Consider the following 16,377-nt stretch of genomic DNA (forward strand, 5'->3'; position numbering starts at 1 on the left):
CAGGCAATTGTTCGAAAGATTCAAAACCTGCATGGTGGTTTGTCAAAAACTGACTGCGACCTTATTCATTCAACACATGAAGATCCCAATTTCAACAAGCAGCAACACAAAGGCAGAATACTTCAGATGTATAAAACATCTTGTCAAAATTCTTATCATTATTTCAGGATAATGTACATGTAAAGGGGGGCAGAGAAGGCAAAAAAAAAAATTCATCAATTCACCTCCTCGAGTTGCTGAAATTCCAGTATCTATGGGCCCCTGGACTTCGTTTGAACTGACTAGGGTTACTGACCTAAATTTTTAGTTAGATTATCCCAAGCCAATGCCATTTCACTTGGTCCTGGCAATAGGGTGGAGGGTAGCAGAACATACAACAATGAAAAAAGCACCATACTCATAATTTTCAACCAAATTCTTCTATGCTGAGAGTTCAATTTGAGAATGAATTTGGCAGTGCTAGCAAAGAAAAAGAGTTTCACTGTAGGTATAAAGCATTTTACTGCATTTACTACTAGAGTAAACATGTAAATTTATTGTAATATACTGTAAATGATTGGTGGTTTAAAGGACAAGACAGCACCTGGCTAAAACACATTTCAATCCAAAGCAGGACACTCAAGCTTTCTAAAAAGTATAACACTTTATTATTTTAATGAGATTTCACCGGTAATACTATTATCCAATCAAACATGTTGCTATCAGATTGTGCGGCCTAAGTTGTGATATAGCCTTTACCTATTCTCTCCATGAAGTGACATATGATAACATAGTCCCAGGTGTCTACTTCAGCTCCTCTCTTTATATTCAGCTGGCAGAGTGTTATAGCCACAAGGGGAACCAATGGTAAACGATACACCGAACCATGCCATGTTCGGTAAGTCCTTTCCAAACAACGGCTGCAGTCCAAAAGTGGTGTCAACTTTGGCTCTTACCTCTCAGCTCGCCTGTACACGCAACATTGCAGATATATTCCATTCAGCAATGGCACACCAGCCCCGTATTCACGGCACGGCAGGCCATTTCTATACAAAGCGGCCATTAAGCTTGTCTTTTCAGGTTTAACCCGCATGCGCCATCTAAGAAAGATAATTTTTTCAAGACCCATAACTGTGGTGAAAGCAAAATGGCTGCTGCTTTAGCGATGACCGTGAGGTGAATTTAGGTCTCCTGTGTCTTTACAAAAGAAATATATTTGGGATGTTACATGTTTAGGCGAGTTGAGAGGTAAGAGCCAAAGTTGACGCCACTTTTGGAGTGTAGCCTTTGTTTGGAAAGGACTTATCGCACATGGCATGAATCTGTCTATGGTTTACCACTGGTTCCCCGTGTGGCTACGACACTCTGCCAGCCAAATATAAAGAGAGGAGTTGAAGTAGCCACATGGGGCTAATGATAACACAAAACTACAGCATAAGGCATCATTTTGGAATCGTTTACAACGATTTAGTTATGTGCAGCCAACGGGCCACTTCACAAAGTGTTGTGGGACAGGTCTGTACCATTTACGGATCAAGCCATGTAATATTCAACGATGGTATCACAAACTATGACAGTAGCATACTGTCTCGGTTCAAACCACATCCATCTACCGCAATACATTTTTTGTCATTCATTTTAGCGTTTGGTCCGCAGTTTCTAAATAACAAATATCACTCAGTGTAAAATTGATTTGGGAGGCCGAAAGTTTATAGGGATGAGCAGACGGCATCTCTCCGGACAACTTGTAAAATTAATTAAAAATCTTATGATATAATTTTTTTCCCTCTGAAGAATCAAAATTTTGTCCCTTTGTCTTTCTCGCACACAGAGTTCTGTTTTCTCTTATAAAATACAGTACAATTATTGAAATGTTGTGTTCAAGCATAAAACGGAAGCATAAAATCCAGCGACAGTTGACGGCCTTGACCATCCTCAGCGGTATTTAGATTTATTGAGCATAAATCTAGATGTACAACAATCCTGTGGTGATTTTCTGAACATTTAATTGGGGTCAAAATCACCAGCACAACCCCTCCGGAGGTTACGACCTGAACCAATAAAACAGGCACGATCGAGTATACGCAGCTAGGCTATTGAAACAGGGGCGCTTGAGTTCCTTTTTATGCCATAATAGGCCTACCCTATCAAGAGTTCAAGCAGCGGAAGAAATATTTATCCAGTATGTCAAATTTCCGAGAAAACTATATTTGTCTCTCGGACCTTCATCGCAGAATTCCTCAACTTTAATCTGCCATAGCCTACTGCTTAGACTATTATACGGAATATACGGAAAATGATGTTATAGAGCTAGAGTAAACGGTACATCCCCTTGCCCTCGATAAGGGAGACGTGCTGAAGCTGTGTCAAGACAAAGTTTCACTAAGCTTTTCTTGGGTTGGGTTGAAAGAAATCTAAAAAAAATCTTGCAAGTTTAAGATACTTTGCATGGTAGTCTTTCAGTGGACATAAACATTAGTCAGGTGCTGTCTTTGACTTTAAGATAAACCCAAGAAAATTTCATTGGTACTATCACTTTAAATGTCTTCCAGCACATCCAGGACAATTCAAGAGATGACTTGATCGGCAAGTGTAATAAACTTGTCATACAAATGACTAGTTGGTAGTCCTTTGCATCTCTGATAAATTTCAACACAGTAATTATCATTCTCCTGTAGAATGGGAATAAAAGAAACTGTGTGTAAGTAAATAAAACTATAAGAGAAGTGAGCAGAGTACATGTTGTTTTCTCAGTACACTACATGTAATGTATGCTATCTGAGAATCATTCTATTTTGGAAGACAAATCAGAAGTTAGAGACCATGTGATCTTCTTTGTAACAAACGGCGTGGGTGAAGAAAACCGTCCTCCCAATGTTATTGTGTAGGAAAATACCTATTTATGAATCGCTGTCAGCGATCTTGTATCCGTTGGATTTGTACAATTTTCAGCTTTCCAGATAGTCTGAGAATTTCTGCAGAGCTTTTGTGATGTTATTTTGTACAGCTAGGCCTTACTGGGCGCTGGTGAAAATGTGAAAATGACCTTTTCCCCAATGCTTTCACACTGGGCGGCCCAAAGGGTGGTCACGTGACCCCAACTTCCGACCCATCTTACAGAATGATGAAATGATATTTGCATTGATTATTTGGTGCGTCATAATAGTTTCATGTGAGCGCATGGACTGGCAGGAACATGTAAATAGAGAGAATATATACCATCATCTTTCACAGTAGATGTGTATCAACAAGAGCAACAACAACAACGTGGGTTAAAACAGGAAGACATGACAATTACACACATAAGACATGTAAGACACAGCAAAAGCGTTTTAGACTGTGCTGACTTGCAGGTCTACTTTCTTAGAAAGAAACTGAAGCAGTCTATCAACATTGCTGGAGGAAGCAAGAATATCAGGATTCAAAAGAATATTTTCCACTTTAAACTTCTCCCCTGGAAGCTCTATTTGCACTACACCTTCATCCCCCAGATCCTGTCTCAGCACAACACTGTCCTCCACTGTACCACTCAGTCCAACCAGGAAAGGCTTTCCGTCCACAAGAATTTCTTTGATTGCCGGTACAGAGTTACCTGCATCAGCAGTGTACTGGGAATTTGGTGCAGATGTAAGATCACATGAAGCTGGACTTTGGGTATCTTCCACCAGGGAATTTTGGTCAAATTCTATTTCCACACTGTTCGTGCCATCTGCTCGAATGTAGGCACTCACGTGGAAGTCATCAATGCTGATCATTTCTCGCTCATAGTCAGGCAGACTGGATGACTGTTCACTGAGCTGACCATCAGTTTTGTTTGGTAAAGATGACGGTCTTGAAGGGTGACAAGTGAAGTTCTTGTACACATCATCCAAATATCGTTTCAAGTGGGCATCCATGGGTGGCTTAGCAGTAGTCTTGTCCTTTGCTGGGACAGGGGATTGTTTGCCTGAGTTCGCTGATGGAGGGGTTGGTTGTCGCGGTGGGGGTAACTCTGGCCTGGGACCGTCCGAAGGAGGAGGTGGTTGTGCAGGAGGAAACCTACGCACCTCTCCAGGTTCCAAGTCATCCAATCCACGACCCAAGCTATCCATCGGAAGAGGGCCTGGGAACCGTGGGAAATAGGGAGGTCCCATGGGTGCACCAGGAATCCCACGCACCATTTCCATGGGATATCGAGGTGCATACGCAGGGTAACCACCTGGGAAATGCATGCCAAATGGAATACCATGTGGCATCCATGGACTGAACAACCGCGGCGGTGGTGGCTGACCACCAGGATAGGTACAACCATCCATCATGGACTGGTGGGGAGACCGCTCCTTGGGGCTGGGGCTGGGACTGAACCGATTGGATCTGGCAGAGCTCTGAGGAAGTCCTTCTGGGGGTTGTGGAGGGAATCGGACATACTCTGGTCTAAGTCCATATCTATATGCATTGAAATCAGGAGAAGGAAGTCTCCTCTGATCTGAGAAGGGTGAGATTTGCGAATGTCTGTGCACATCAGATGTGGCTGAATTAGGGACTGGACCCAGTCTGTGACCATCTTGCAGATAAGCTGGATGTGATTGTCCTCTTACATCAATTACTGGTGGAAGCCTCTGAGCATCTGGGCTGACCACTGGATGCTGTTGCCGGTGTAAGTTGATCGGCTGCTGATATTGCCTTTGAGTATCTGCAGAAGATTTTGCAGGATTAAGCCCTCGAGAATCTTTAAGGGGTGGACAGTGCCTGGGAGGTTCAGGTGTCCCAAATGACTTCTGGCTCTGCGAATCTGACATATACCCTGCAGAAAATCGTGTACTGTCCTCGATTCTCAAAGGTGGAGTTGATGACCTTGAACCCTCAGGTCTGTTAGAGGGTGGGTACATGGCTGGAACCTGACCAGGGTATACAGGTCTAAAACCATGGGGTGAAGGGCCATACATCTCTGCTGGGGATGACCGAGGATCTCTGGGGTAATAGATCATTCTAGGAGGATAGGGCCCCGAATCAAATCCTCTCAGAAATGGGATGGAGTTCACTGAAGGTGCATGCAGGCCAGAAGCACTAGATCCCATCATATGATAAGGGAATCTCGGTGCTCCCACATCAAAGCAGGGCGAAGCCATATTAGGGATGCGCAACGCATGATCCGGGTGCACATTATCGTAAGGCATGTCCCTGTTAGGGTTACTTTGAACACTTGCAGGTGAAGCACTAGACCTATGGCTCCTTGATCTCTTGTCAAGTGAGCCTGAATGCATCTTAGTCCATTTTGCACAAATGCTCGTCTGCCTTTCACTTTTATGAGATCGCCCTTTTGTTTTATTTTTTGAGTACGGTACCTTTTCCAGGATATCTTTAATAATAATGCGATCATCTTGAGGCTCTTTTGTGGTTGACACTGCTGTGTCTACCCCACTAGGCACCTCTATCAAAGGATCAGAATTGCGTCGCCCAAATGCTTGAAGAGAACCTTGGGGTACTGCTCCGTCTACAGAGAGCTTGCGTTCTAGAATCTTCTTCCGTAGCAGTTCGCGTTGAGGCATGTGAAGGTCACTGCCAGTCAAGAGAGGCTCAGGAGAATGTGCAGAAACTGGGTGTTCTGACAGACCATCTTCATCTCTGTCAGCATTTATTATCCTCTTTTGAAAGAAGTCCTCAGAGCTCAATCCTTTGTCCTCTTCATCCTCACCTGGAGGATGAGGTTTGACAGGATGGACAGTCTGTGCATCAGGAACAGTTTGAGTAGGTTCTTTCATGGGTTCACATATTTTCTCAACAGCAACAACATCTGTATTGAGAGCATCCTCTTCAGCAGGAGCGTAGTTCATGTTTTCTGCTTCACCTTCCGGGAGGTGGTCATCCTGGCTTTCTGGGGACAATAGCACCATCGGTCTCTCCAGTAATGCAGTGTCATCTGGAAGAAGAACATCTTCGTTTGTCGTGTACTCCATGGAATTCTGAGACTCCAGTGAACAGTCTGTTGAGGGCACTCTAAATTTGGAGGGTTTCCTCAGGTACAAGCACTTCCTGTATATACAGCTCTGTTTCAACACACTTCGCCGCTGGCATTGGATGCAGGTGCCGCAGTTTTCTTTGACCTGACAAGGACCACATTCGCCACATCGCTTTCTACGTTTAACCCTGCTGTTTGGAGATTCTTCATCATGTCTCCTTCTCTTTGACTTGGATTTTGGTTTGACTGGTGATGGGTCTCTGGAATCAAACAACGGCGTACCCTCCTGTGTTGTGATAATATAGTCCATATCTGTATCATCCGACTCCTGAATGGAGTAGCCCTGCGAGTAGTTGGCATTGTTTTCACTGTCGTCTGGGTCTGTGAGAAGACTGCAGTCTGGCTCCTGTTTGACAGATGTCAGAATCGCGGGTACAACTTCCTCGTTCTCATCGAACTCAGACATTTTGATTTCACGGGAGCTGTCTTCCTGATTAGAAAAAGAAACAAAGACTACATGTTAGTTTACTATTTACATGTGCTAATGATGTCTAAAATAACTACTGCACAACTCAATAGTTAATATGCTAGTCTAAACTATGTCTCATCATGTTCATAGGATGGCAGATGTATGTTGTATTTTGATATAATTTGATAACTGATCAATAACACGGAATCCAATCAATGCTGTCCATTATGAAACTATTTTTGTCACACTTACATCCCCTTTTCATGGAAGGAAATATCTATTTTCATTTACACAACATTCTGTGTCACTTAGAAACAAAAGTTTGGACGCAAAACACATATCTTGCAAGCTTCTTGTTGACATCCTGGACGGCACACATTTTTAAAGGATGCAGCTGTTGTTCTATTGATCTTGTTATTTCTTCAGAATTCGATGCATTCAAATACATAGCTTTCGATTTGAGACATGACTACATGGTGCTGACATCACTTTGTGCCATGACGTTGCTTTACGGCATGGTCGGGCAAATCCATGCATTTTAACATTTACCAGTATATAGAATAATTAACATTATCTATAACTGATGAATTTCATTGCATGAAATATTCATTGCAATGTAAGTTGGGTAATTAAAGTCTTGCTTGGTGGATAATTTTTATCATTGCATATACCCGCCAAAGTTAAAGTGTAGTGATTTACCACACTGTGATAACAAAGGGACATGACCACGATGTTGTGACTCCAAACCCTTACATCTACAACCAGTAATTATCCCAGTAATTAAGTATAAAGTCTGGAATAAAGGAATAAAAAACACTGCACCACAGTGACTTTATGCAGTCCACGGAACCAAGTCAGTTAAGTCCAAAATCCAGAGGCTCCTTTCATAAGGCTTCCTAAATTATATTTTTTGTATTTTTTTTTTGTAAATGACGTTAGCCATTTGTTATAGCATTACAAGACTACTTTAGTTAAAAGAAAGTTTATGAACTGTTATGAAATCAGTCCAAATAATATATGTGCATGTACATGTAACTATTAAAATCATATGTGAGATTAAGACAAAAGAAAAAAACATTCAAGAAAAAATAGCTGTGGCTCATTTCTATAGAACACACTTTTCGGAATATGTGATGTTTGAACTCTAGCTCTTGGCCAACGAGATACGAATTCAAATCCAACTCCCACATATTAGGCTGCAAACTTTGTAAACAGTTTCCTCCAAACACACTTCTGGCTCCCGTCATAAAGGTGAAATACTATTGAGTACACAGCAAAACAGCAGTCAATAAATAAAAAAAATAAATACATCAGTAGATTTTCCAGACAACTGGCCAGCTGCAGAGATTTGCTGCAGGTTCTTGCCCATTTCAGTTGTCATTTAAGTGAAATATTTTCCAGAAGAACAGATTAACAATCTGCATGACTTAATTTTGCTTAGGAATGTTTCACCTGATGGCCTGGGGAGAAGGACACCCACCAGAGCCCATACATTAAAGACCACCATTCCCCAGTAAACCTCCTCACTTATAGCCTAGAGACCACCATTCCCCAGTAAACTTCCTGACTTAGGCCTAGAGACCACCACTCCCCAATAAACCTCCTAACTTATAGCCTAGAGACCACCATTGCCCAATAAACCTCCGGACTTGAAGCCTAGGGACCACCATTCCCCAATAAACCTACGGACTTATAGCCTAGAGACCACCATTCCCCAATAAACCTAATGACTTAAAGCCTAGAGACCATCACTCCCCAATAAACCTCCTGACTTATAGCCTAGAGACCACCACTCCCCAATAAACCTCCTGATTTGAAGCCTAGAAGCCATTTCCCAATAAACCTCCTGACTTGAAGCCTAGAGACCACCATTCCCCAATAAACCTCCGCACTTATAGCGTAGAGACCACCACTCCCCAATAAACCTCCTCACTTTTAGCCTAGAGACCACCATTCCCCAATAAACCTCCTGATTTGAAGCCTAAAGACCACCATTCCCCAATAAACCTCCTGACTTAAAGCCCAGAGACCACCATTCCCCAATAAACCTCCTGACTTGAAGCCTAGAGACCACCACTTCCCAATAAACTTCCTCACTTATAGCCCAGAGACCACCATTCCCCAATAAACCTCCTGATTTGAAGCCTAAAGACCACCATTCCCCAATAAACCTCCTGACTTAGAGCCTAGAGACCACCACTCCCCAATAAACCTCCTGACTTGAAGCCTAGAGACCACCACTCCTCAATAAGCCTCCGGACTTGAAGCCTAGAGACCACCACTCCCAAATAAACCTAATGACTTAAAGCCTAGAGACCATCACTCCCCAATAAACCTCCTGACTTATAGCCTACAGGCCACCATTCCCCAATAAACCTCCTGACTTATAGCCTACAGACCACCATTCCCCAATAAACCTCCTGACGTAAAGCCGCAACTGAGCCAGCAAAAAATGGATTGGAGCACCTACATGATTGGTCATGGTGGTTCATTTCGGGCACTCCGCTTTCCTCCATCTCTAATCTGACTGCCAACATTTTGAGTATGGCATTACACACCGATGAAATAAATAAATAAATAAATGAATCACTGGTCAAGGTGTGTTTGGTCGCAGATATACTGAACCTTTAACCAAACGAGCGGGCATAACTGAAGACGTATATGGGAAAGTTTCAGCGGAAAAGATATACCTCTACAGAAAACAAGTGCAGGTTTACCATACCCTTATGTACGGGCCAATCAAGTCACTACCATTACCTGTGGTGCCCAAAACACAGACTTCACATTTCTTGCTTGCAATTAGAAAAATGTTTTATTATACTAAAAACAATGTGACCAATTAAAAGTCATCTGGAACCATAAATTTTTCAATGAGGTACATGTGAAGTGTATGACTTGAAATGAAACTCTACAAGTGCATACTAATTCATGATATCTATGAAAAAGATATCAAAAAAAGAATTACAACATGACCTCTGAAGTACTATCATACAATGGAAGTTAATTAACTATCTAAGCCTATTCGACATAATGCAAGGCTGAATTTTTTGTTCTTTTCATTTTCCTTGCTATAAAATACATGTACATGAAACAATAAATGGTTAAATCAGAGTTTATGGGATATACACGTGCTCTAACTCTTCAACTTTACAAACCAGCTCTACAATAAATATATTGTATCATTCTGAAAGAACTATTGGGTGTAGAGAAATAATCTGCAGTTTTATGAAACTTGCATCTTTAGTGACACAAATCATTTTTACAGTCATTTTCACAATAATTGTATGCATAAATTACACTCAAAAAAGTGCTTTAGAGGTTGAAAATGTTGACAATTTACAGTACACTGCCTGTTACTCAGGCCAAATGGCTTAAGCTCACATTATATTTGCCTATGCTTGCTATTCGTTGGAGTGGACGAGGAAATCACTCTAGAAATTGTTCGTTGATACGCAACATTCCCTGGAGCCACGCAAGCCGCCTTGCCGTGGCTGTTGCTATAGTAACTGCCTTTGCCATGGATGAAAAAACAAAACGCTGTGCACGATACAAAGAACATCTGATTTCCACAGAAAATTCTGAGCTTTCAATAAAAAAAGAAATTCTCCTTGATTCTAGCAGAAAATGGGCTTAAAGAAATATAACACAAGAATTTAAAAAATTCCAATGAAAATCCCCCCGCAAACATTTTTTCACACTGCACTGACAAATTCATGATGTAAACCGACTTTATAAGGCATACATGTATCATTTATTTTCATTGGTACCTCAGAAGGTTCATGAGCCCAGTCACAAAAATCTAAAAAAATCAGTACATACTTAATATGGAAAATATGTTTGGGAGACCAACATTTTGTGTTCTGTAATACTGCACTTAATACATGTGCTTTATCTTATTTATTTATTTGATTGGTGTTTTATGCTGTACTCAAGAATATTTCACTTATACAATGGCGGCCAGCACTATGGTGGGAGGAAACCGGACAGAGCCTGGATGAAACCCACGACCATCCACAGGTTGCTGACAGATCTGTACTTTCTCTGCACAAGTATATACTGTGGCAAGCTTGAAAATTCTGGTTGTCTGATGTGCACAAGTATATACTGTGGCAAGCTTGAAAACTCTGGTTGTCTGATGTGCACAAGTATATACTGTGGCAAGCTTGAAAACTCTGGTTGTCCAATTTGCATAAATATATACTGTGGCAAGCTTAAAAATTCTGGTTGTCTGATGTGCACAAGTATATACTGTGGCAAGCTTAAAAATTCTGGTTGTTTAATGTGCACAAGTATATACTGTGGCAAGCTTGAAAATTCTGGTTGTCTGATGTGCACAAGGATGTAAATGTGGATTACCAGAAAACGCTAGTTGTTACATTATACATCTAAAGTTTACATAGGACATAGGGGCCTCCGTGGCTCAGTCGGTTAGCGCGCTAGCGCAGGGTAATGACCCAGGAGCCTCTGACCAATGGGGTCGCTGTGAGTTCAAGTCCAGCTCATGCTGGCTTCCTCTCCGGCTGTAAGTGGGAAGGTCTGCCAGCAACCTGCGGATGGTCGTGGGTTTCCTTTTATGCTTTAATTTTAGTATCAAATGTCTGAAATATGTCGTATCAGCGTGACAAGTGTGAAATTGGAAAACAGATCTGCACTGTGCGCAGTTATGTGCACATAATACGAAGTTTGGAGATCAAACTCTTTCGTCGCCAAAGGTAAAAAAATGTCCTATTGTGTCATGAGACTTATGAAAAATGTATGGCTACAGTTGTTGGCGCTAATTTTCTGATAACCTATCTCAAGGGGTCTCGGGAGGCACAAAAGCACAAATGGCACCTTTTTCCTTCTGGAACTTCTTATAGGGTTAGTGTCCAGATTTAGCTACTGGTCCTATATTTATAAAGGTTATAACCTGTTTAAACAGAATGTTTACGAGAGCTATTAAGAAAAGTAATAACGACCGTAAATCCATCAAAAACATCAGATATGCTTGCCTTGCGATCAGCCGGGTGCCCGGTAGGGCTAAGCGGGTGATGTCACAGAAATTCAGCTGTATTCCTCTCATAGCTTTCAGCAGCTAAAATGACAAGAGCAGATACCGCTTCTTTTGATGGGTACAAAATCATTCTGTCTTCTGCTCTAAATCCAGGGTTCTTCACCAACCCAAGAAATTTGACATGCTTGTTGTCACTCTTCCAGCTGTTTTTTAACTCTGAATGGAGAATTTCTGACAGCTCGTAAAACTTGGACTTGTTTGACGTAATTCCGCAAAAAAAAAAAAAAAAAAAAAAAAAAAATGCATAAAACCAGCCTTGTTATCCAGCGCTTTTAAGTGCCATATTACTCAGATTAATGTACACTTTTTTAATATTTTTTTTTCTACACTGAATCTAACAATATATTACAGGGATAGCTACATGTAATTATGAAGGAATAACAAATCTGGACACTTCTTTAGGTTTAATATGTTCTGCTCCTCAGTTTTCTCAATTATTTATCAACACTAAAAAGTTTTAGTGCTACCTTTTCCCTATCGAAATATCATGTTATAGTACATGTAAACAAAAATAGTTGCCTGGCATTTTTGATAGGTCTTTTTTTCTTACTTATAGCGAAAGAAAAAGATGTCTGCCATTGTAGCAAGTCTATGGCTGAACAAGTTGGTATAAGCATGTACATGTAAATGTAATTGCCTGTGCTGATTCACATATTTCAAAGGACTCAAACATTTCAAATAACTATTCCCAACTTCCCTGAAGTTAATTCAGTTGTTTTCGGTAAATCAAGTCTGGGGTAATTCTAGTACATTTGGATGTACTTTGGAAACAGATGTAACTTGAACCTTCCGCTCACACAAGGGACCACCACCCCCCACCCCCACCTCCCCATTTGGCTTCACACTGTTGGGTGGTGCCAAGCAGGGTCTTTATGTGCCCTTCAGCAAAGCCTGCACACAGCTGGCCAGATGAGGTATTTAAGAGGGGTCAGTCTTGGGTCAGTTAATCTACATGTACCATTTATTATGTTGCACCAAAGGGAATGAGCTAGGGTCAGGCACTACACGTTCACATTTTTTATGGGGATATGTCACCCTTCTATAGCTTACGTTATCACACAGATTTTCCTTCCTATTTATGTGTTACTAGGATTTAAAACTTTTAGGCAGATAAAACTACCAAAAAAAAATCTTGAAAGTTAGTCTTGAAATTACATGTATACTATAAAGTTTAAAATATTTATTTGTTTGGTGTTTTACGCTGTACTCTAGAATACTTCACTTCTGCTGGCAAACTTTCCCACGTACAGCCGGAGAGGAAGGCAGACTTGAACTCACTGACACAGCATTAGTTAGAGGCCCCCAGGTTAATGCGCCGCGCTAGCGTACTGACTCCCTTGACCGCGGAGACACCAAAAGTGTAAAACACTTTGAAATTTTGACGACTAATTCTACAAATGGCACATTAACCGAAAAAATCACGGATACATGTAAACCACAGAATGTCCATTTGTCAAAACAAATGTCAATGACCTTTTCAAAAGCTCAAATTCAGGACCTTTCGAAAAAGCGCAGGATTAAAACATAATGTAAATACACTTTTCTTTCAAAGAATTAATCTCTGGCTTACATGTACAATTATTTGTCTTTATTAACAACTTTTTCTCACTCTCTTATTTAATGTTTTAAAGGAAAACTTGATCCATGAAAAAAACATGGAAGGAACCATGTTTCTCACAGTCTAAATTCATAATGTCTTCTTCATACAATGTAAATACAGGCTACAATTTTTAACTCACTCCAAAGCCAATTCAGTCATACATAAAAACCATACCTGTTTTGGATGAATTCAACTGAATCTAACAAATCTGAAGTATTTTGATTTAAAGCATATAACTATACATCGCAGCCTGCATATAAATATATACTTGTGAATGGCTGGCTATTTCTAACCCACTTTCAGATCCCCAGATTTTTAGAGAAGATTCTCCATGTACCAACCTTAATTTCACTTTATGGAGAGGAAATGAGCTCTACAACATCACGTCATATTTCCTACATAATATTCAAGTAGCGATCCCTTCAAGAACCTCACGCTGTAATCGGGCATTGCAAAACCGTTATCTTCCAGATATCAAGGCGGTAAATGTTATTTGTTGAATCCCAAGCTCTTCTTGCACATAAACCTATAATGGTCTGACTGACAACTCATGCTGATCTGCTGAACTGTTCAGAATTTTTGAACTGGAATGAAAATATGTGACTTCAAAGGTGTGTTCTTCATGTAACCTGACTCGAAAAAATATTCACCTGTACCTAAGCTTGTTATATATATAATCAGTCATACAACCAATTCTTGCTTTACTGATTCTATGCCATCTAACATGACCTTACTATATAATTCCATGAGTGACAACCATGATATACATGAAATAACCAGAAGTGTGCTGTAAAGTGGAAGTGGTAAAAAGGGCTTTATCCTTCATGTACCATAGCATGAAATTCACACATGGAGATAGTTCTTCCACATTTGTGATAGTCATCCCCAAAGATTTGGAAAGTTGCTGTTTTTTTTCATCTTTCATCTTCTACAGTTACATGTAGTCCAGGATTTATTTATTTGATTGGAGTTTCATGCCGCATTCAAGAGTATTTCACTTATACGACGCCAGCCAGCATTATGGTGGGAGGTAACTGGTCAGTGCCCGGGGGAAACCCACCACCATCCACAGGTCGCTGGCAGACCTTCCCACAAACGGCTGGAGAGGAAGCCATTATGAGCTGGACTTGAACTGGACTTGAACTCACAGTGAGAGGCTCGTGGGCCATTGCGGCACCTTGGCTATGGCCATTTCATTTTGACGATCCTTTATATAAAAGGCAACTGATGTCAGTGGAAACAGCTGTATTCTTGCATTTCAAATAAAAGTTGCACCTCACTGGCTGAAACTGATAATATAGTAGCTATTTTGACTATCTAACTCCACTATCTCATTACGTAACATCACAAAAGTAAAAAGCTACATGCATATAAAGTGTCTGAAGTGAAAAATGGTAAATTTTAATTGAAATGTAAGTGGAGGAGGAGGTGAGCTTTTGAGTTGCCTGCAGCAAGACTGAAACCTCAGACAATCAGGAGTCAACCAGGGATCCTGGGGGTGCACTTGCATACTGCTGCGAGGTTTAAACACTAATTAACAATGGGTAAAGACAGACTAGACCCATCTGGATAACTTTAATCTGTCTTCATCTAAATGATACATATGCATGTACATGAGCTTAAAAGAGGATTCTTAAATATTAGCAATTCAACCTGTTTGGTCGGTTTTACTTCTGTGTTTGATGTAAGATATGACACAGAATCCAGTAAAGATGAAGAAAGTTACCCACAGCTGGTCCTCCTCGGAATGCACAGGCTAGTGCTCAGGGTAACATGTGGGCATGGTGGGGGTATCATAAGTATTCTGAACGGAGGGAGGGAGTCAGCCTCAAATTTACTGAACAAAAATATATATGCAACACTTTTGTTTTTGCAATATTTCACAAGATAATGTTGTAGTTTTTGTCAATAAAGTACCAAAGGATGACCAAAAGCAAAACCCTACAACAGTGTACATTTCAGTCTCCCAAACTAAAGTGTTGTCGATTTCGAGCCTATTCACCATTTTGACCTGTCAGACAGGTGTGGCCTTATCTGTAGTATTCCGATAGGTATTCAACTGGCCACTCATACAGTTTAAGTTTAGTCAAAAGGCACGATGCCACAAAACCAACGAGCGCGAGCCATCGACATGCTTGACCCTTAGAGCTGTCGCCAGAGTCCTTAACGTTAATGTGTCAACGATTAGTTGTCTCAGAAGATGTCCTGAAGAATTCGGCAGCACAGCTCATGCCCGCGGACCGCATGTAACAATCCCTGACCAAGACTACCATATCTGCCCCCTTCACCTCTGTGACCATTTCAGGCCAGCTACTGCCCCAGCTAATGAAACAGTCGGGCTCCACAATAACCAGAATTTCCCAAACCGACATCCCACGGCTCTATGCTGTACGTCTTCATATGATAACTATATTTTATATGATAACTATATTTTATATGATAACTATATTTGATAAAGCAGTTAATATTGGCTGTTGCATTTATAATTTTGTTCAGCATAGCTTCACCCACATAAAGGTTACGTCACATACATGTGATCATGTACTTCATGAAAGATCTATCCCTGTAAAACGTGCTATCGAACAGTAAATTTGCAACAGCCATCACACTGCACAAAAAGTTCGTTGTCTTGCAGTCACGTTATAAGATTCATGCAACATCAAAAATCTGACTGAGATCTGATGTCATCTTTTATGAAGATCTGGCAGAGCAGGGCCCTTCAGGACCTTAAATCCGATGCCTTCGGTGGATTTCGGAAGGTTCTGGTGGATAGACATCTACTGGGCAGCCAAAGACATTTCAAAGAAAAACTTGATGCAAAAGGTTCTCACCTAAGCAGACGTGCCATGGCGCAGTCTTCACTGGAAGTTATCTTCCTCGGTTTTCATGACATCGGCCTATCGCTCACTTCGCCCGTAACTTAATGTTGAGAGTGCTTGTAGCCCAGTTGTTGTCCAATGGCCTTAAATGACATACCTGATACATGCATACCAATGATTTGCCATCTCAATGCTTCCAACGAACTATGCCTTGCTATTCCAAAATGTATTGCAGAAAACACCCCAAATTTACTTGCTTTACACCCCAAAAAGTAGGTGTGAAAGAAACAGCTTTTCTGCTAGTTGTTGGCAGATCTTCCCATGGATGACTGGAGAGGAAGCCAGCATGAGGTGGGCTTAAACGCATAGCGACCACATTGGTTAGAGGCTCCTGTATCATTTCGCCACGCTGGCGTCCTAACCCTTTTGACCATGAAGGCCCCTCTTGTCCAGTATGCATGAACCATTCATTTCCAATCACAACATCATAACTTTGCATAAACTTAGCAGGCACAAATA

At 41.0% G+C, this 16,377-nt stretch overlaps 1 protein-coding gene across 1 annotated transcript in view; it reads right to left on the minus strand.

The window, feature by feature from the left end:
- Positions 1–3,061: 3,061 nt before the first annotated feature.
- The window catches only part of LOC135467149 (uncharacterized), a 40,747-nt gene continuing 27,431 nt past the window's right edge, over positions 3,062–16,377 (minus strand). The window contains exon 3 of the mRNA XM_064744913.1: positions 3,062–6,407. Within this exon, the coding sequence (XP_064600983.1) occupies positions 3,312–6,383 (3,072 nt within the window). The 5' untranslated portion in view covers positions 6,384–6,407 and the 3' untranslated portion in view covers positions 3,062–3,311. The remainder of the gene's footprint in view (positions 6,408–16,377) is intronic.

Source organism: Liolophura sinensis, chromosome 6 (genome assembly GCF_032854445.1).
Source record: "Liolophura sinensis isolate JHLJ2023 chromosome 6, CUHK_Ljap_v2, whole genome shotgun sequence".
Classification (NCBI taxonomy): domain Eukaryota; kingdom Metazoa; phylum Mollusca; class Polyplacophora; order Chitonida; family Chitonidae; genus Liolophura; species Liolophura sinensis.